General features: G+C 45.8%; 1 protein-coding gene across 1 annotated transcript in view; it reads left to right on the forward strand.

Moving 5' to 3' along the window:
• SGPL1 (sphingosine-1-phosphate lyase 1) overlaps window positions 1-19241 on the forward strand; it is a 30112-nt gene extending 10871 nt beyond the window's left edge. The window contains exons 4-14 of the mRNA XM_082286666.1: window positions 1481-1628; window positions 2939-3018; window positions 4274-4402; window positions 11773-11861; window positions 12561-12666; window positions 13109-13207; window positions 13962-14111; window positions 15126-15364; window positions 15937-16083; window positions 16974-17094; window positions 17176-19241. Coding sequence (XP_082142792.1) covers window positions 1481-1628; window positions 2939-3018; window positions 4274-4402; window positions 11773-11861; window positions 12561-12666; window positions 13109-13207; window positions 13962-14111; window positions 15126-15364; window positions 15937-16083; window positions 16974-17094; window positions 17176-17316 — 1449 coding nt within the window. The 3' untranslated portion in view covers window positions 17317-19241. The remainder of the gene's footprint in view (window positions 1-1480; window positions 1629-2938; window positions 3019-4273; window positions 4403-11772; window positions 11862-12560; window positions 12667-13108; window positions 13208-13961; window positions 14112-15125; window positions 15365-15936; window positions 16084-16973; window positions 17095-17175) is intronic.
• The last annotated feature ends 2056 nt before the right edge of the window (window positions 19242-21297 follow it).

Raw genomic sequence — 21297 nt, forward strand, 5'->3', positions numbered from 1 at the left:
CAAGAATATAGATCTGGAATGTCTTCTGCTGCCTCCTGGTTTAATGATAGATACAATTTCTACCCAATCTTTTTGTATCACTCTCAGAAAAAAGGGAATGCTGCCTTTTTTACTTTTGAGCTATTTATATCAACCAAGAATGAGTGAATTCTCCAGTAATGTTTCCTCATTGTTAGATTTTAAGAAAATAATTTTATTTCTGGAAGAAGAGACAGAATTGAACTGGAGCTGTTCTTCTGAAACAGTGTGAAGTGTGAGATAGCCAAGGGTTTGTTGTGCAACATGGAAGGGTATTTATTTTAACCAAGCAACTGGCCATGATGAGTTTAGGGCTCAGATAACAATTAGCAAAAGTTAGCAGAAGGATATCAGCACTTTGTGTAATCATTAAAATGACAAACGAGCTGTAGTGTTTGGGAGCTGCTTTTTTTTTGCTTTTGCATAAAAACTTGAAACCACGACTAAGCTTATTTTAGCACGTTAACGACTCTGGGATGAAAAAATGCACAGCTGGGTTTCTTTTACGTCATAAACGATGGTATCACACTTGATTGCACTTCCTGCTGCTTGCTGTGCTGGTGTATCTATGCATTGATTCCGGGGGTCAGATCTGTTCCAGGCAGTTTTGTCCAAAGAGAGTAGCACAGACGAATTTTTTTCCTTTTGCTGTGGACATGGAAGGAGTCATCCAATTCCTCCCACATTCCTCTGGGAGGGATTAAATTCCCTCCCTGTCCTGTTAAGTGCCCCAGCTTTCACCTCCTAAAGTGAGTAGCCCTTGGTCAGACAAATTCTCTTCTGCTTATTTTTGCCTGCCTGTTAGAAAAGGACACTTTAATCCCTATTGTTCCCTGTTTAATCCCTATATCCCTTCTCAGGGCTAACACTGCTCCCCTGTGCCAGGGCACTCCTGCTGTGTCCTATCTGTGTCCTCTTTCTGCTCTTTGATAGGCTGATACCTGATAACTTATCAGTTGCTCACAAGAGGCCTTGACTTTGAGGCATTCCAATGTCCAAAAGTCAATATCCCAACACCTGTGTTGCTTGGAAGAAGAATCTTTACTTTGGTATGTGTTGTGAGAAGAAGTCTGGGGTTTCCTGAGTGCAAGATGTGGGTGGGAAGAAAGAAATCTCTGAACTGTGTCTGTGTAGAGATTTCTTTATTGTGTCTCTGTTTTCATGAGTTTCTAAACTGTTTGTATGGTGGTAGAGAAGGCAAGGTACAAACCAATGCATCTGAAGACCCCTACAAATTAAATCGTGACTTAAAAAGGTTTTCTGGATAAAAATGCAGGTTGTTTTCTTTGAGTTTTATTTTCTCAAGCACTAAGGAAAGTTGTCAAAGCTCCCAGTGGAGCAGTTCCTGTCTGTTCCATCAACACCACTGATGTAGGCAGCGGGTCCTGTCCTGCACACACTCAACTATTATTTAGAATTTGACCAGTGCCATTGTTTGATAAGCTTTCTTCTTTCTTTTTAGATTCAAAAGAAGATCGATGAAGCTTTGAATGATGTCACTTCCAGTTTATCCTTCCTGAAAGATGAAAAGGATTATATCAAAGCACTGCCAGAACAAGGCATGAGCCAGCCTGAAGTGCTGCAGAAGATGAAAGAGTACAGCTCAAAAGGTGAGTCTGTACTGCAGCAGAGGTGGGTCTGCTCAGACACCAAACATGACACTTCCTTTCTTAAATGAGTCCCAGGGACTCCTGCTCATGGTTTCAGCTTAAATATTTTGTCCCCTTGCAAATTTTTGTCTGTTTTCCTTCTAGACATGACTAAGATCCATGAGTTCAAATACTGTGTTCAGGTATCTACATTGAAATTCTGTTCCTTCCCCAGGAATTCTAGGCTGATGGAGAGATGGGAGAGCTGAGGAGAAGAGAAACATGGAGGAAGTTCTCTTTTTGGATTGCATTTCTCTGCAGTTACCTTGATGTTTGACTTTTACCAGAAATGCATTTTCCATTAAGCCCCAGAAAACATTCACAAGCAACTTCCAAGTAGGATTGTTAGGGAATTTCCAAGACTATGACCTCAATTAGAGGAGCAATTGTTTGTTCTTTGAAAAAAGCCTTTTAAGGAAGAGTCATGATGATGTTCTTCTGGCTTGAGTCCACTCAAGCAGTGTCTGACACTTAATTTGAGTTGCCTCTCTCATGTAAATATGTTCCCCCTGATTTGTGTACCTGTTACTCCTAATGAGCAAATGTGAGTGACTTCCTGTCTAGAGGAGAAGATATGACTACCCTGCTGCTATCCCAAATTTGAGAAATGCCTTGAATTTTCTGCTAGAACAGTGCATCTGCTTCAAAATCTGAAACAAACAATTTCATAGTTGAGTATCCTGGAACAACTTCCTTCTTTTCTACTGTTGTGTATTGCTAATGTTGCTTCTGTCTGTGTTTTCTCTTAAGTTATTGTTTCCTTCCTTCACTAGGTTCTTTTTTTCTTAAGGCCCCATTGAATTCTCCACTCCCCTTTAGAAGTTGCCTGGAAATACCTGTTTAGGTGAAATTTAATTGAGGTGCCAGCACTGTGGATTTTAGCAGTGCAAACTTGGCCTTTCCGTCTCTTCTCAGCTTACAGTGGTGGTGGGTGCTCTTGGAAGGTGGCTTTAATTTAGTGTCCAGTTGGTTGAACAGCAGTTTGGGGAGACTGATGGGGTTTAAGCGGATTACATATTAATGTAACTGCTTGCTGCAGCTACATGTTGGTTATGTGCTGACTCTTTAGTCATCATTTACTTGCTGTTTGCTAAGTTCACACGATGCCAGAGGCTCAACTTCACACACAGCTTGTTCCTGGGCCACAAAACTCAGGGAAATCTCAACAGCTGAGTCCTCCTCTGCATAACTGAGGTGATTTTCTGTGTGCTTTTCCACACTGGCTGGGAATGGCTGTGTTTGTGAGCAGTGTGCTCTTCCCTCTCTTCCAGGAGATGTACGCTGGCAGGATGGGAAAGTCTCTGGGACTGTGTACAGTGGTGAAGAGAAACTCACCCAACTGCTGGTGAAGGTAAAGTGCAAGGAGGCCAAATTTGCGTCTTCGGGGTGACCAGAAACTCCTCAGAGCTCTTCCAGCATCCCAAAATAAATAGAGAAGATCTAAAACTTAAGTCTGGGAAGGGGAATTAGTGGCAATTTGGGCAGTGTAACGCTGGCCATGTAACTGTCCATGTGAAAACACCTCGTAAAGATAACTGGTATCCAATCAGATGAGGTGCTGTTTTGAGTGAGAAAGTAAGTAGTAATTACAAATGAACTGGAGGCCGGTACTGAAACAACTTTCACTGAGCGGAACTAAACCCCTCTTGGTTTAAGCAAAAGAAAAGCATTGTGAAATGTTTTTTTGGCGTGGCTGTGTGGTCCAAATTATAAACAATGGAGCAGTGGCATGCTTCAGTGGTGTCTTTGTGAGGTCTGTTTACCTGCTCAGAAACTTGTCCCTTTGGGGAGGCTGGAAAATAACCTAAACAGTCTAAAGGTTTGTTTTCAAGTACATCTCCTTCCATAGTTGTTTTGCTAGAAAGGGAAGTCTGGCCCTCTTGCTCCTGGGAACAGCTTTTGTAGCAGCTGTAATGGGCTCTGTTTGGTGGTTGCTATTGCTGTTTTCCTCCTTATGTTGACATTTTCTGTGCCGCTTTTGGGGAAACAAAGCTCGGAGCAGCCTTTCTGGAGGGGCCTTGGCTTGGATCACTTTGTGGAAACATTCCCTTTGTTTGTGCTGATTATTCACTGGTTTGTTTTGCTGTATTTTATTTAACATCCCTGCAGGAGGTTGGGACTGGCCTGTTCCAGCCTTGAATCCTGTGAATCCACAGTTGTGGAACAAGCAGAAATGCTGGTTTCCACAGCTACTTTTGTTGTGGTGTGGGTGGGCATTTGTGCTTTTCTACCAGCTTTAGAACCTCTCTTTAACAGTAAACTTGAGAACAAGTTCTGCAAAGTCACTTTTTTTGCTTGTTTTGTGTAAAGCAATTGCAGGATGTATGCTGTATTCTTTTTTTAAAACAGCAAAATTGTTAAATCTGTTCTTACAAGAGATATTGTTGTGCTGTAGAATCATTCCAAAGGTCTAAATGCCTTAGAAAAACTTTTTTTTATTTTACTCCTCAGCTACAGCTTCCCAGCTTGTGGTATCTACCTGCAGGAGTAGTTAAGTTCTGTAGTGTTCTTACGATAAAATGCAACTAATTTGCTTCTACAGTGCACATGGGGAATTCTCAAAGCCTCATATGCAAGTCTTAACTTTCTCTCTTTGTCTTCTGAAGGTGTATGAAGAGTTTGCCTGGAGTAATCCTCTCCATCCAGATATATTCCCTGGTCTGAGGAAGATGGAAGCAGAAGTAGTGAGGATTGCCTGTACGCTCTTCCACGGGGGCCCCAACTCTTGTGGTGCTGTAAGTAGCCTGTCTTTGACTGCCTCCTGAACATTTTGGGTATTTTTGACTTTGATAAGTGCAAATCCATCTTGTGCTCTCCAGAGGAGACTGAGGTTAAGCTCATTCTGGTGTATTTCATGCCAGCTGTGTGTAGGTTGCTTAATTCCTCTTCTTGGTGAAGCTTTATGAGAAACAATTTAACTCAGAGAAACAGTTGTGTAAACAAGACTTCAGCTTTTTTCCCCCACTCTTAAGTGACACATCTGCTTTATGGCAATTAGAAAAGAAAAATGCAGCCTGGCTAGTTGTCAGTGGGGAGTTTTGAACAGAGAAGTGTCACTCTGAGAAGCTCCCCTCAGTTTTGGTCTCTGAGCCGGAAATCTGTGAGCCTGCCAGATTGCTAAGCTCAAAGGCAAGGCCAGCTGGCTGGCCGGCTACTCACCAACAAGCGGGCATGGCATATATTGTCAGCTGTCCAGCTGGAAAGCTGCGTTTCCAGGCTTATGTGGCCTTCCAGTGCAAACCAGTTTTACAGCCTCGATAAAATTCTCAGCAAGAGTCCAAATGTGTGTTTTTAAAGTGATGGTTTCAGTGTTGGAAGGCAGTGTTGACACAAGAGCTTATGAGCTGAACTGGCCTTGAGTGGGCTTTCCCTGTCAGCTGGAGGCTTGGTCGTGTTAAGGAGTTGAGAACTGGAGTAGCCTTATAGAAGGTGTGGTTGGGGTCAGACTCCCAGTAGGGTTGAAGATGAATGCTTGACTCTGTGGGAGTGCAAAATGTGATTGTCTTTGATAGGAGGTGACACCCTCTGACCTGACTTTTCTTCTCAGGACTGTATTCCCTGTACCACCCTGAAGTTTAGAGGAGGAAAGTGCCTCTTCGCTTATAAGAAACATTTCACCTCACCTCAGCTCCTTCCTGGCTTGCAGTGCTGAGAACACGAGGGAAATTATCCCTGGAGTGGGGCAGGCACTGGGCATAAGGCTGTTGGAACTTGTTTCTATCAGCAGTTGGGACATCAGCTGATATAACAGGTGGAGAGCTGTGCGACTCTGATGGGTGCTTGGGAAACTTTGCTTGCTGAAGCCTGCACCAGGGGGCCTTCGGGTTTTGTTACATAAAATGCATTGTAAAAGTGTCAGCCTTGGCCCTGGGTGCTTTCCCACTTTGGGAAAGTGGAATTGCCTAAGAGAAGGTCAGAACGGGTATAAAACTGCCGCAGGCAAAGTGAGATCTGCACAGCTATACTCTGGGGAATTCTGCTTTTTCCTCTGTCCTCCTCTCCCTCCCGAGGATGGTGCTGCAAAGCAAAGGGGGAAGTGCACAACCTGCTGTGGGATTCTGTCCTAACTGCTTGAACACAGCCCAGTTTGCAAGGAGAAGGGGAGGGCTGGAAAGTTGATCATTTGGAAACAGAAGATTAATTGCACCCCTGTAATTATCATGTCCAAATGAGTGTTTCCAGTAGACTTTTTGTCTTTCTCCCACTGCTCTTCCTGACTATAAAGTGCCCAGAGCTGCTGATCAGTGATGGAGAGATGTGGGTGGGTGTATGGAGGTCACATGCTCTTTAAGTAGTAGGACTCAAAGACTTCTCTTATTTTCTTTTTTTTTTTCCCCAGAACTGAATTAACATTTCAAAATAATTTCTGGAGGCTTGGACAATTACAAAGTCATTTAACAAGAACATTTTTTCAAACTGGTGATTTGATTTCTGTCTTAGGAAGGCCCTGCTGTAGCTTGGTGGCTCAGAGTGCTGCAGTTATGCTTCTATAACCGGTGAGGCTGTAAAGCAGAGAGGTTTTAATGCTAAACCAGAGAAGGTGCAATGCTCTGAGTTATCTTTATCTTTAAACTAATCTGTCCAAGAGGGCCTGCTGGCTCCTTCTACTTAAGAAGGCCTCTGGTTTACTTGATTCGACTTTTGCAGTGTTGAAATTTAGAACAACTGCTTTTTTTTCCCCCAAAATTCCTCACTGCCACCTCTGAGAAGCAGAGTGTCATAGTGCCAGGCCCCTGTCGACTGGATTTACTCACCTGATTTAAGCAGCAGGGACTGCTTGGCTAATTTGTTGGTGCGTGGTGGTGGTCCCTGAAGGCAGATGGAACTTGTTGGTGTTTCTGGAGAGGGTGTCTGCTTCTGTGCTGCATGGAAAGCACAAAAAAGTTTCTGTCTGGACTTCTCAGTGAGGCAGTTTCACTTCCTTTGTGCTCTGGTTTCCACAGCACTTTGCAGAACAGCACTTTGTGGGAGTAGTATTCTGCTGCTCAGTCTGGGAAAAGCAGCCCAGTGACACATCCATGCTGTTCCCAAGGTTTTCAGCAGCCTGGGATCTCTGTGTGGTCCTGCCCTGTGTCATGTGGACACCTCCCTCAGCAGGATCTCTGGGGAGCTTCCTCTTTGAAGGTTTTTGGTGTGTTTCATAAATGCTAAAATGAAACCTGTCTTTTTTACATTTCTGAATGTTAGATGAGCAGCTTGCATTATTTACAGGAGTTACCTTTAGCTGAGCCATGTAGGCTGTAATTCTCCTTTGTTTAAACATGGGCATAAAAGCTATAACAATGCCCTGGTAGTTGGGGGTGGTTCAGACATGCCTTTGCCTTAAATTGCTCTGGGATGTTTCAGGTTTTTAAGCAGTTTTAGACGGACTCATTTTCAGCAGTAGATGGATGCTTCCTATTTCTCACTAATTACTACTGTTGTTCTTACTTTTAATTGTGTTATGCAAGAGCAAAAAGACAGGAATTGGTGAGTTTGGGCACCTAGAAGATTCTAATCACATTCTTGAAATGATTTGGAAGGACTAATTAAGCTCAGCACACAGAAGAGGAACAAGGGGGTTTGTTCTTGTCTGATGTGTGCATGTGTTCATGTTCACAAGGTGCTTTGTTTTGCAGTGTTGGCTCTGTGGATTTCCCCTGTAATGTGGGGAGAAATCACCATTTTTATGCAAGCTTCAGTATTTTTTTTTTAAGTAGCTTTCTGAACCTTAAAAAGAAAGGGCAGCTTTGAAGTGTAGGGAAAAATTCTGTGTGTGGGTGACGTATGTATTTGATGTGGATCTTTCTGAATTCTTCTTCCACTTATTCTACAGCTGAGGACAGGAGAGAGAAGGCAAAATCACCAGATGCAAGCCTAAACCTCCTGTAGAAACTCGTTTTGTCTCTTCTCCCAAAATTCTGGGGCTTCCAAACTTTGTTGCACATTTGAAGTAGGGAAATGAGAGTGATGTGTCTTGAGGGGTCTTAAGCTGTGCAGATCTGTCAGATTTTATCTGTAGTGATGAGCAGGTTACCTTGAGAGACATAAGCTGTGGAATTTACAACCTGCAGGTTTCCAGGGGTCTTATGGGAGGCTGCCGCAACGTTATGATTGTGCAGTGGATTGTGGTGGGATTTTTTTACTCTGTTACCCTAGAAATAAGTTGTAGTTTGCTTTTTTTTTATTCATGGGGTAGTTCAGCTCAGTGAAACTTTCCGTCAGCTTTGTCTCCAGGGTCTGAATGGACATGTTTATTCAGGAGAAAATGGAAACAAAACTTCAGAGACCATGAACCAAAGTGGTTCATTTATGTCTGACAGTTTGACAGTGACATGGTGTCTTGGTTTGAAAGACAGGCATCTGCCAAGGAAGGCAGGAGCCTCCCTTGAAATGAAAAATGCAACCCCCTTCCCTCCAAATTATTATAATTTTGAAATTAAGGGGCTTTCAGGCAAAAATATGAGGAATAGGAATATATATATACGTATGGATAAACAGGCAAACAGTAATATCTATGGCAGTAACAGCAAACAATCACAAACCCAGTGCCAGCCTTCTCGGCTGTCGGGCCCTTTCCCCTCGGGTGCAGTTCCGCTCGCAGCCGGCAGGGGCGCTGGCGGCTCCCGGTGAGCAGGGCAGGTGCGATGGTTCCCCCGCGGCTGCAGGGGGCGCTCCGGAGCGAGCTCGGGAAACACGCGGCACTGGTGGCCTGGGGTCCCAGGGAGGGATGGAACAAAGGCTTCATGAACCCCTGGGCAGCCAATCCCGCTGTACGGCTGGACCCTCGGGGACAGCAGGCTGGAACAGCAGGGACGAGCACAAATCCTGGGTGGCAGACGAGATGGATCAAACTCCAGAGCTGCAGCGGAACCCTGGGAGGTCTCAGCAAGCAGGGCGTGCGGAACTACAGAGTAGCGAAGGCTTGAAGCAGTGACAGAGGCAGGGCTGCTGCAGCCCAGCTCCCAGTGGGGCAGGGGAAGACGGGCTTGGGAATCCCGGGGTTTCTCCCTGAGGCACCCAAGCAGATGGTGAACCTCTTTTAGTAAGGTGGGGTGTTAGGGTCCCAGCGCAACAGCCGCTCCAGTGAGCAAACTCCACTCGTGGTAGAAGGAAGGCAGCTGAAAGCAGAAGCCTGCAGTGCTGACGAAATCCCTCCACAACAATGGCAGCCTCTCTTCCTCCCAGCGCTGAGAACACCAGCCTGCCTGGGGTGTACCCAACCCCCAAGTGAAAGAGAGTAGCCAATTTGACCCCTCCCTCTGTGGCCACATCTTTTGTTTTTCTTAAGCACACAATAATTTGTTGCTCTGGCAACATATATGGGGAAAATTCTTGAAGAGAAAAAGAAAACAGGAGAACTCCTAATAACCCCAACACATGGCCAAATAAATCCTAGAATAGGGACCACATCTCTTATTGCGGTTGTAATGTTGAGGTTCCAGAGCACTGGGATTTGGAGGGAGGGAGCAATGGATATACTGAGTTTGTAAAGCAGGAGGTATATTTATTCCCTGTGCTCTCTCCTCTCCCCTCCCATTTGGAAAACAACAAATAAATCAAGAACACAAAATGTCTGTTTATTTTCCTTTTTCCCCACACTTTGCCTGGCCTGTGAAGATAGTGCAAGGTTGCAGAGCTGCTTAAAACAATGCCTGTTTCCAGCCCCTTTTCTGCTTGGCATGGCCTGAGCTTGTGGACTTTAATTGAGGGGAGAGAAGAATGTGTGTGAGCCCTTGGCAGGTGCTGAATCACCGTGCATTGGCTGGGTGCCAGCGCTGCAGGCACTGGGGAAGTTGGATCCTGTGACAGTGATTCAGGTTCTGGCTACTGAAGAACCGAGTTTGCTGTCGGTGGCTAAGCTGATAAAGCCTCCTGTAAAGGAGCAGGCTCCATCCACAGGTACAATCCATGTGGACCAAGAGGATTCTGCTGTTGGAGCTGTGCTAGGCTGCTACAGACTCTAGCACTTCTCTGTGGTGGAGACTCGTGGTGTGCTGACTGTGGGCCAATTTAGGAAGCTGAGCTGGCTGAAATTCAGCTTTTTGGGTGGAATTTCAGCTGCCTAAACAAGCTTTCTGTGTTGTTGTCTGCATGCCAGTCTGGGTGCCTGGGAGAAGGATCCATCCTGGGATGCTCTTCCTTGCCCTGCGGCTGATAAGTGTTGGCTCTGACCTACCCAAAACTGCGTGTGGCTCAGCATTTCCATGCAGGGAATAAAGCCAGGCTTTGAGGAAAGGCTTGTTACATATGAAGGCAAGATGTTGGTGTTTTGGTGGAATAATTGAAATGGGAATAAGACTGTACAGAGGCTGCTTTTTCAAGAGCAGATTATCTAGGTGAGAGTAGGGAATGCTGCCCAACAAGGAGCAGGCCTGGTGTTCAGTAACATGAATGCAAAGATCCCCAGGTCCTTCCTAGTAAAGTTTTCACAATCATCGCAATTTCCTAAGCAGTGTTGCAAGGATAGGTACGAGCATGCAATAATCCCATTCCTCTTCTCCCACCTAGTGGGAAGGCAGTCTGTGTTATCACCAGCTGGGTTTTATTCCCCAAAGGTAATCACTGACAACCTGACAGATCCTTTCATAAAGGACATTGAGAAGTGAGTGACACAGCCCATGAAAACCAACACTGTGTTCCTGCCGCCATCCATTTGCTTCACAATTAATGCAGCGGTGTCTTTATCCAGTGCGAGGCTCGGTTAGGTTTTATCTCTTGACAGCTGTTGCTTTTAAAATTCCCCCAAAAAGTAGAAATTCTGTGGTGTGGCAGTCGCTTCTGCGCTGCCTGTGGCAGCAGCTGCTTCTGGCTTGGATTGTGTTAGGAGCAAATCCTAGCAGGCTGTGAACCTTGTTCCTTATCTCTTAATATTTAAACTTAGTGTTCAGTCACTGTCATGCAGTCACACTTCTTGGCATTTTTGGGGTTTGCAGCCACGTCAGCGGGGAAAAACCAAAGGAAAACAAATACAAATGTGCTTGGGTCCTTTTTATGTTTATTTTTGAGACAGAAGAGGTTAAAAGGGGAAGTTGCAGTTGGTTCAGCAGGTCTGAGGAGCAAAATTAGTTCCCCATAAGCAGTATAAGTAGGTTTTGATTCCTCATTTCCCTGAACCTCTGTATAACTGTCCCAGCTACCCCATATCCTCAGGTTATGGCTCACCCAGTTAAGTCAGTCCTGCAGGCTGCTTGAAAAACCAATCTCACATTTTCCCAGGTTAAAATTTTACTGGGGAAGGTTGTGCCCAGTGTCCTCTGCATGCCAGAACTCATAAAAGCTTACCCACAAGAGACGGTCCCACTTGAGGAATTCCTTCCTGTAAAGAGTTTAATTTATGTATTTGCACCAGCTCTTGAGTTCAAGTATGCAACAGTAAACCTGTGTGTGCCTTCCTCTCTTCCACCTCCTGATGCAACCCTGTGGTCAGGGTGAAGAGGGCTGGGACAGCCGGGTTAGTGGGTGGTATGGATACTGAGGGACTGGCTGGGGAGAGGAATGGCCAAATTCCTCATGGTGTAAAATTTCTTGGGTCCCTGAGGGCTTAGAAGCTCTGGTATTGAGCAGACCTTGGCTGGCCTCTGCAGAGAGGAGGTGGGTCTTGCAGCATGCTGGGTTCTGGGAAGGTTTTGTAGCTCAGGAGTGGTGCCAACCCTGAGCTGACTCTGTGTCTCAGCGTGGCACTACTCCAGACCTAATAAACCCTGCTGGACTTCACCTGACTTAACACAGAATCAACTTTGTTGTTTCCATATATGTGGCATAATTAATCTGTAATGCAGATAAACAATCCCCAGGTAATCAAGAGCTTGAGTACGAGTAGTTTTGTGAGGTGAAGTGACTGTGCAATGTGGTCCCCTCCTGTTTGGCTCTGGAATTCAATACTTTTTGTTTTCCCTTTCCCCCATCCCAATTAAACAGAGGATTCAACATTTAAATGTGCATTTTCAAGCCGAGTGTCAGAAAGTTGCCTCATGCTGTTCAGTGGCTTCTGCCCTTGAAACCCTGAGCTGTCTCATGCATCTCTGAAGCAGAGACGAGATGCTGTGCCTGCATCCCCTTTTTGCTTTTTCCTCCTGCAACATCCATTGTTATTTTTCCTTGTTTGCTTCTTTTCCGGTGACAGATGACATCTGGGGGAACTGAGAGTATCCTGATGGCCTGCAAGGCATACAGAGACCTGGCTTATGAGAGAGGCATTAAACAGCCAGAAATGTGAGTGGTGCCACCACAGCTTTTTCCTTTGGGGGCTTGTGGGATTTACTGTGCCCCTTAAGCTGAGGTGGCTGCTGGACTTCAATAATCCTTCATTTCATAGCTCATTACCACCTATTCCTTGTCTATCTCTGTCTGGAGGAGGGAAACCTATGTAGAAAGCAGCAGTTCAAAAGTACAAGAAGTTTTAAAGCAGCCTGGGGGCAGAGATGTTGCTGGGGGGGGCAGTCCTGAGCAAATGTATTCTGGCAATACCTGTCTGCTGCTCTAGACAGCCTGCTCTGATCAGCTCTGCTCTTGAGCAGAGATTGTCAGGCCTTTTGAAGTATTCAAGGGTTTGGATTTACTCAGATCAAAGAGGGTTTAGCCTGAAAACTCTGAGGCTGGAGTTGGGCTGGTTGGAGCTCAAATGAGGAATTGTGCTAATCATTACACTGCTAATAGAGGATTTGCTGTCTCTGATGTGTTGCCTCTTTTCTAGATGGTGCATGGAAAATATTTTTCTGGTTAATTGCTTTGAGGGGGAAAATGTAAAAATAAATGAAACACTGGTGGTTCTTTTCTTCCCTCTCTAACATTTAAGGCTCTGATAATTATATGAGGCCTCAGAAAACAGGGTTAATTAAGGCTGTTCAGCTACTGCCACTCGAGATGGGAGATAGCAAAATGTTATTTTCATTTGATCTGTTTCTTTTCCAGGTTGGTCCCGGTGAGTGCCCACGCAGCCTTTGACAAGGCAGCACACTACTTTGGCATGAAACTGATCCAAGTACCACTGACCAAGGCTATGGAAGTGGATGTTCAGGTATCACTTTAGGCTCTTTCTGTGAGGAAATTAGCATACTACAGCAACTAGCAAGAAATCTACCTGTCCAGGTAGCAAGTCAGTGGATAAAGGGGGAGGAATGCTTTCTGGAAACAAAGACAAACAGCATGAATAAATGCCTATCATTGCAGATGAGGTTTTATTTGAAATAACTGGATGTTATCCCTTTGTCCCATGGGATTCATTTAGAATTAAGTAATTTATGTATTTCAGAAATAGCCCCAGATTTCAGAGGAGGATGAACAAAAATATTATGGTATTTCCAAGTGGATGAGTGGTTGTAGCTCGTTGCTTTCCTTTCTGTACACTTTTGTGCATTGGTTTTTAAGACCAGACTCTGCATCTTGTCACTCTTTATCTTTTTTGGCAGGATGGCACTTGGTAAATGGAATGTGAGCATCTTCTCTCTTTAAATCTTCAGGCAATGAGGAGAGCTATCTCAAGGAACACAGCCATGCTGGTCTGTTCTGCTCCCCAGTTCCCACATGGAATTATGGACCCCATTGAAGAGGTGGCAGAGGTAAGACACCCCTACCTTTAGGAACTTGTGTGTTGTAGCAGTAAAACCAGCACAAGAAGAGTAGAGGGGTTCCAGGATGCCAAGCAGTGAATTTGGTGGAGGGATCCCACTGGTTGGAAGGGTATTACTGTCCTCAGAAGGTGTTGACCAACAAACAGCAGGGTACACAGGATGTAGTTTGGGAGTGAGGGGGAATGTGTGACTGTGAGACCAACCAGAAGTGCTCGTTCTTTGCTACCTGAAAGAGCACCTATATGGCCCACTTAGTGAAGAGACTTTGATTTAGGGCCTGCTGGTTGTAGCAAAATTTGTGTGGAAGTCTGAGGTATGTGTGGAGGGAGTACGAGTCAGAGGGCTGGGATCTTATTTTCCAAACACACTGATTTCTTTCCTCTCTGTGCTCCAGTTATTTATTTTCTATGTGACCACCCAGGGCCTCTCCTCTGACCTTACATTCATTTGACTCACGCACTTTTACTTTATTGAGGATACTCCTTTCAAACAATGTTGTCACATTCCTTTGGCAAGCACAGCAAACTACCAAAATGCCACATTGTTTTTCCTCTGTGTGGAAGGCAGAAAAAGGCGTCCCACAAGTAGCCAGGCCTTCCAGATCTTCTGTCCTCCGCAGCTTGAGAATGGTGTGATGCTTTCAAAGGGTTCAGTGAACATTTAACCATGAAATGCCAAATACGTTTTAGTGACTGGAGTTTGGGTACATAATTTTGTTCCCTGATCTCTTGTTCACATGCAGCTTGCAGTGAAGTACAAAATCCCCTTCCATGTGGATGCCTGCCTGGGTGGATTCCTTATTGCTTTCATGGACAAGGCAGGGTTCCCCCTAAAGCGTCCCTTTGACTTCAGTGTGGAAGGTGTGACCAGCATTTCTGCTGATACCCACAAGGTAAGGAGAGGGGAGAAGGGTCTTCCAGTGCTTTCATTTTTGGGGTGTGATTCGTGTTGCCATCCCGACCTTCAGGCATTTCTTCTTTACTGTGTGGAGGAGCACCGAGGTGTAGGGGTAGGGGCTGCTCTGTTCACATGCGTTGTGCAGTGTGCCAAAGTACAGAACCCTTCAGGTTGGAAAAGACCTCCAAGGTTGATTCCAACCTGTGACCAATCCCCACTTTATCAACCAGACCAGAGCACTGAGTGCCACATCCGGTTACTCTATGAACACCTCCCTGGGCAGCCCCTCCAACCTGACAGCCCCTTATCCCTAACTACCCTTTCCACAAAGAAATTTCTCCTGATTTTCAACCTTAACCTCTCCTGACACAACTTGAAGCTGTTTCCTCTTGGTCTGTCACTTGTTTTCTCTGGGTGGAACCTGACCCCCACCTGGCTCCCCCTCCTGTCAGGGAGTTGCAGAGAGTGAGAAGGTCCCCCTGAGCCTCCTTTTCTCCAGGCTGAGCCCCCCCCCCCAGCTCCCTCAGCTGCTCCAGGTGCTCCCTGACCCTTCACGAGCTCTGTTCCCTTTCCTGGACATGCTCCAGGCCCTCAATGTCTCTCTGTCCATGAGGGCCCAGAACTGGACGCAGAACTCAAGGGCCCTCAGCACAGAGGGATAATCACTGCCCTGGTCCTGCTGGTCACACTATTCCTGATCCAGGCCAGGTGCCATTGGTCACCTGGGCACACAATAGCTCATGTACAGCCACTGTCACCAGCACCCCCAGGCCCTTTTCCAGCTTTCCAGCCCCTCTACCCAAGCCTGCAGCTGCAGGGGGTGGTTGTGACCCAAGGACAGGACCTGGCACTTCGCCTTGCTGAACCTCTGCCCATGGATCCAGCCTGTCCCAGCCCTCTGCAGAGCCTTCCTGCTCTCCAGCAGATAAACAAATGGAATCTTGGTGAGGACTTGGATGCATTCCTGTGCCCTCTTGCTGCTTTCTAACCCTTTCTGTGCCTCTTGCAGTATGGCTATGCTCCCAAGGGCTCCTCGGTGGTGCTCTACAGTGACAAGGAGTACAGGAAGTACCAGTTCTTCATAGCCCCTGACTGGCAAGGGGGAATTTATGCCTCCCCCTCTGTGGCAGGCTCCAGGCCTGGTGGGATCATAGCTGCATGTTGGGCAACCCTGCTGCACATCGGAGAGTCGGGCTATGTTGAGGCTACGAAGAGGATCATTAAAACAGCCCGTTTCCTCGAATCTGAGTATGTGGGTGTTTTAGTGTTTGGATCCTGCTCTTAAACCCTGGGCTAGACTCCTCCTCCCAAACTGGTTTTGTTTTGTTTTTTCCTGGTACCTGCTCGGTAGGGACCTACTGGGCAGTTTTGGGAGAACACGCTTTGTTTGTGCCTAGATAGCTGAGGGGCACAGAAGGGAGGGGTGCAGGCACCTTCATTCAGCTGACTTTGCTTCGAGAATTCCTTCTGCCTCAGTGGTGGCTGAGGGGGAATCTGGAGGGAGGACAAAAGAAGGGTTATACTCCTCCTTGTTGGGGTGCTTGGGTGACTATGTGAGAGAAGCTGATTTTCTCTGCTGCTCTGTCTTCCATTGCTTTTCTGTCTTCCCTCTTTCCCAGTTTTTCCTGAGTTTGCTTAACTTTAGGGTATGTAATGACCTGGCAAGTCGCAGTGGCCTGGGCTGGGTGCGTGATTTTTGGGTGGGAATGTGCCATCTGTTCCCTTTTGTAGCTTTTCCTTTAAGGCTCCAGCTGGGTGAACAGAATGTCTGAACCCTGTAACCCTGATCAGTCATTTCATTTCTCCTCCTTCTTTTCAAGATTGCGAAAAATCGACAGCATCTTCATTTTTGGGAAGCCAGAGGTGTCTGTCCTCTCCATTGGCTCGGACATTTTTGACATCTATCGATTATCTAATTTTTTAGCTGCAAAAGGATGGAACTTGAATGTCCTACAGTTCCCACCAAGGTGAGTCTGTGGAGACCAGGGAGTGATGTCTTTAGCCAGGGTATGCAAGACGGTCAACTTCAGGCCATGTAGCTCTCGTTATTTGCTGGATGCTGTTGTCCATATCCGATAAATTGTATGTAGAATTTTCCTCTGCAGAGCAGGAATCACTTTTGTAATTGCCATTATACAGCGGTGAAGATAAAGTAATAATAATTTTAATGAGCCTGGCAGAGAACATGTCTGAGGCTCCCTTTCTATTTACCTTTATCTAATACAAGCAGAAAAATATAAATAACCAAGGCTTTATCTCATGTTTAGTTAACTGAGGGTTTGTAGATTGATTGATTTATTTTTACTATCTTCCTCCTGCCCACTGAAGATGAAGGCAATTAAAAGAACAGTGAAGGGTTGATAATTTTCAATGTAAAATTAATCTTTGTCAGAGACTTTCCTTAAGTGGGAAATTGGGTTTCTGTGGACAGAAGTGGCCAGTGCTCCCAGATGTAGCTGCACTGAAAAAAATTTTGACTGGCCTTGTGAAGCAAAGTCTAGAGAGCCTGAGGTGATAGCTCAGAGGTGGGTGCCTCCTCGTGATAGCTTACAAGCTGCAGAGGAAGGAGAGGGAAATGATGCCGGGGTCCCCGTGCTTGCAGGCAGCTGCATTTTTCTCAGCATGGGTACTTGGAATGAGGTGAGAAACTCTAACCTAATTGTGAAGTCAGGAAGGAAGGAAGGAGATGGTTTTAGCAAACATTTTGCAGGGATTACCCTTAGTGGGAATGCTATTTTAAGGAGATACACGGTTATCAGTGGCCACAGAAGGGCTCCGTTGCTGTTGGTTGCTCAGAAAACGTGGAGCTGTGTGTACTGGAGGTAGTTAATCTCTGCCCTCTACCCTGCCTGCCCAGCATCCATCTCTGCATCACGCAGCTGCACACAAAGCCCGGCGTTGCTGAGCAGTTCCTGAAGGATGTCAGGGACAGCATCCAGGACATCATGAAAGACCTCAATGCCAAGACCACTGGCATGGTGAGGAGGCCAGCACACAGTGAGGGGGTGTTTGGGCTGAGGGTATTTCTCCTGTGTAACAGCCTGCTCTTCTCTGCTTAGGGAGCCATTTATGGAATGGCCCAGTCCGTCCCAGACAGGAGCCTGGTAGCGGAGATTTCCCAGGCATACCTGGATGGCCTCTACAGCACGGATGTTCCCAGCAGTGAAAAGCACATGAACGGCTCTCCCGGCCACCACTGACTGTAATGCAACAATCGGTGCCATGCCAGCGAGCACTGCGGTGGTTCCAAAGGTTTTGTAGGGAAAGAGATTACAGTTCCTTTGTTCCTACAATTGCAGGTCTGAGGGTGGCTTGATTGGAAAAATTCCTTCCCTATCTTAGTCTGTTCTGAAATCTGCATTGTTTTCATGCCCAATTTCAGTTTTAGGGCTTTTCTTCCCTCCCACCTGCCTGTTTTCATCATGGCTATTGATGGTGAATTGAATGTCCATTCCACAGCTCCAAATTCCTCAGGTATTCTGCATGTCACTTCATTCTGTGTTGTTTCTCCTCCTCAGACCTGGTATTCAGTCAGTGTCCAGCCAAGTGTTAAATTTGAGTTCTCACGTTGTGTGCCATGGCTCCAATCTTCCCAGAAATTAATGGTAGACAATAAATTGGCAATTTTGTTTTCTTTGGAGTATTCCTCTAAGCTGCTGCATTTAACAGACAGTGCAGGGAGCCTTACATCTGTTAATGCAGAGCTGATAAATTGGCAGAGGGAAGGCAGTCATGGCCTCCTTTTGAAATTCCCTCTGGAGATCTCAGTGACACTGCAATCAATATCTGCTGAGGGGGAGAAAAAGCCAACACAAAACCCTCTTCTGAAATCTCTTGAACAACAGCAGAAACAGAAATGAAGCAGGTGGCGTAGAGAGGGGAACTGGATGGTACTGAAAACCCCAGGTACATCATGGCTGTTTTGCTCCCCTGCCTCTTGCAGATGACATGCATTGACCACCCAGGAGTGCTGTTTTCCCTTGCACAAATCTGGAGGGAGGTGTAAAGCTCATTTCACTGTTCAGAACTTGAAGGTTTTACGCTGTCCCTTCATGATGCTGTAGCAGAGCCAGCTAGGCCCTGGCCCATGTCACAGACAGGGATGTCATGTGCAGACAGTTTTTTTACCACGGTCTTTTAGTATCAAAAAGGTGACTTTTGTAATAGCAGTAATCTCAGCTCTTTGCACTGATTCTTTAAGGCACATTCTCAAAAGGGCATTCACCATTGTGCCTTGATGCTTCTCTGGCATTTTTTTTGTGGCACGCCAGAGAGGGTTAGAGGGTTCAGCTGTTGACCGTGACCTTGGTTGTGGTCATTTCTCTATGGTACTAATTCTGAAAACAAACCTCAAAGGCCTCAGAGGAAGCACCCTTGCCTGTTGGGTAGGATAGTAGTTGTAATGAGCCAAGTCCCTTCACAGTATCACAAAGATGCTGGGAGAGCTCGGAGAAGCAGAGGAAAGGATGCAGCAGGTTGGAAGTGTTCAAGCCTTGGACATGTGGCTCAGCCTTCCTATTTTTCCTCACTGTTTTTAGGGTGAGAGAGTTTTCTCAGTGCAGTTGTGGCCTCAAGGACAAGCCAGAATCTCTTAAGTAGCATTGGAGTTACTCCTGCAGGGCTTTCCCATGTTTCCTCTCAGCTTTTTGCATGGAACAGAGAGTTTCCCAGGGAGAATCCCACACGTGGGCAAAGACTTCATGCCCTGTCTGCACTGTCCTGTGCAAGGCATCTGAAAGCATCTCTCTGCTGTAGCCTGCTAGCCTGAAGCTGACCCTGGTTGAAGCACAGAATTTTAAGGAATGAGAAGGTCACTTACCAGCCACTGCAGCCTTGGGCCCGGCCATTGTGGGAAGGATCCTGGCTTTCCAACAGCTTTATTCCCTGTGCTAGGAGATGCAAGTATTTTGGCCCTGAAATTGATGACTTTATGCAAGTCTCTGAGCCCTTTTGAAATCACTGAATTGCCCGAGAGTTTCTTGATGGTGATATCAGCTCTGGCAGTTTGTATTGGACCTATTTATTCTCTCAAGGTCCTGCCAATGTGACCATTACTGTATCTCTGAGTTTGCAGTACTTTGGAGACAGTCTTGAGTGTCTGGCTGCTGTGATGGTTCTCTTTGGGACCGAGATTTAACAAAACAAAAGGGAGGTACTCTTTTTGTTTCTGCTTTAAAAGAAAGAAGGGGTGGAATGGGGTGGGCTGAAGGAGAGAAACTCCCTTCTCTTCCTTCCCTAGTTGCCTTTTCCTCCCAGGAAGTAGATGGATCTAACAGATCAGTGCTCCATTTCACATTTTTGGATGTATTTGAAGATGTTATTTGTAAGTCAATGTATTCTGTTCTGGGCTTTGCTTATTAATAATATTTGTGGGTTTAATTGTTCCATGTGTATTTGTCCTATACTGTAAATGTAATCCTGTGGTCAGGAATAGGCCACTGTAGTTCCCTGGTGTGTAGTTTTTATTCATCCTTGTCACCTAATATGTAATCTGTATCTGCTTTATCATGCCAAATGGTCTTGGAAAAATGAATTTACAGGCTGTGTGATTGTTTAAAAGACAAAAAAAATAAGGAAGAATTTGATGGACTGGATTATGATCTGAAACTGGACGGTACTTTTAGACCTGGAGGGATCCTTGCCACTGTTAATTCCTGCAGGATTTTCCAAGGATGGTCCTTGTTTTCCAAGCGGGACATTCAATTTGTTGATTGTACAAAGCACTCCCAAGGGATTTGCCTGTTCTTAGGTACTAGAATGAAGAATATCCAATGGGATGGACCAAGAAGAGATGTGTGTCTTCATGCCATGGATTTCATCTGCACTTTTCTGATGACTTGGGGAGAGGGAAGGGTTGCGTACAACACAATAATACCTTGCCCAATAAATCCATGTGGACTTTTTAATGGACAAATGGGATAAGTTGATCTTATGGCAGTTTTCTGCATTGCTCTGATATGCCACTGTCGAACTGGAGGCTGAAGTAGCTGGAGAGCTGGTGAAAATGGGCCTGGTTTGTATTAAAATGGTGCATTTAGCTATCTAGGCTCACCGAGTTCTTATTTTTCTGCTTCAGTGCTCATTTGAATGAACGAGGACCTGTTGTTCCTGGAATTTCCTCATGCACAGCCTGGTCTGTGGCAGGGAGGATGGCTTATGAATCTTGCTAACTCTGCCTGAGGGCTGCTCTGTGTTTCTGTCGAAGTGAAGGTGGTGTCCGTGTCTGCATCTTGTGTGTGATGTTCAAAGATGCTGGAAGTTAAGAGCTATGGATTTTCTATTAAGACTTTGTAGAACTTTAAAGGGTTAAAAAAAGAGAAGAAAAAAAGACCCGAACTGGGCATTTGTAGTGTTTTTCCCCAGACTGTTGTGCTGAAAGCAAATGCTGTTGGCTTTACAGCAGATAGTTCATTGTGTCATTGAAGACCCTGCACCACCAAATCCACCCACAACCTCGCTTTGGGAAGTATTCCACCCTAAGCAGCCTGTGGTCAGGTGCTGTGTTGCTTTTGTGCCTTTTAGTTGTATTTTCCCTGTGTTTGTGCCTTGGCTACAGCACAGCTGGGACTTTACATAAGCAGTTTTTACCTGCTCCGGCTTTGATCATCTCTTTGTCTTTCAGACCCCAGTCACTCTGAGGTGAAGGGACCTGCCATTTCTGTGTGAAGTTTTTCCGTGGCAGAAGCACCTTGAGAGCAGTCAGGGCAGTACCTGCCCTTGGGAAAACCTGTTGGTGTAATTTGATCAGTGAGGCCTCTTTCCAAAGAACCATCGGGTTAAACAAGATGTTTATTGTAACATCTTGAAATATTGTAAACATTTTCAGTTGGTATCCTACTAAAGGCTGGTTTTAGTGGGGGTGAGACCACGTGCCTATTGCTAGCGAGGGGTTACAGCAATGACAAATTGCACAGCACAATGCTGCTTGGTTACAGAGAAGCCAGAGGGTTTACAAAACATGTTTTAGGCAGAAAGCACATTCCAGGAGGTAAAAAACAACAACATAGGGGCTGGATGGGGGCAGGCTGGGCGGGGGCAGGCTGGATGGATTTACTGGTGCAGTGGTGTAACATGACTCTGGAAGGACATGGCCTGTTGGCATGAGTCCAGAGGAGGTACCAAGATGATCAGAGGGGATGCAGCAGTTCTGAGGAAAGGCTGAGAGAATTGGGATTGTTCAG

The sequence above is a fragment of the Coloeus monedula genome, assembly GCF_965178545.1.
Source record: "Coloeus monedula genome assembly, chromosome: 8".
Classification (NCBI taxonomy): Eukaryota; Metazoa; Chordata; class Aves; order Passeriformes; family Corvidae; genus Coloeus; species Coloeus monedula.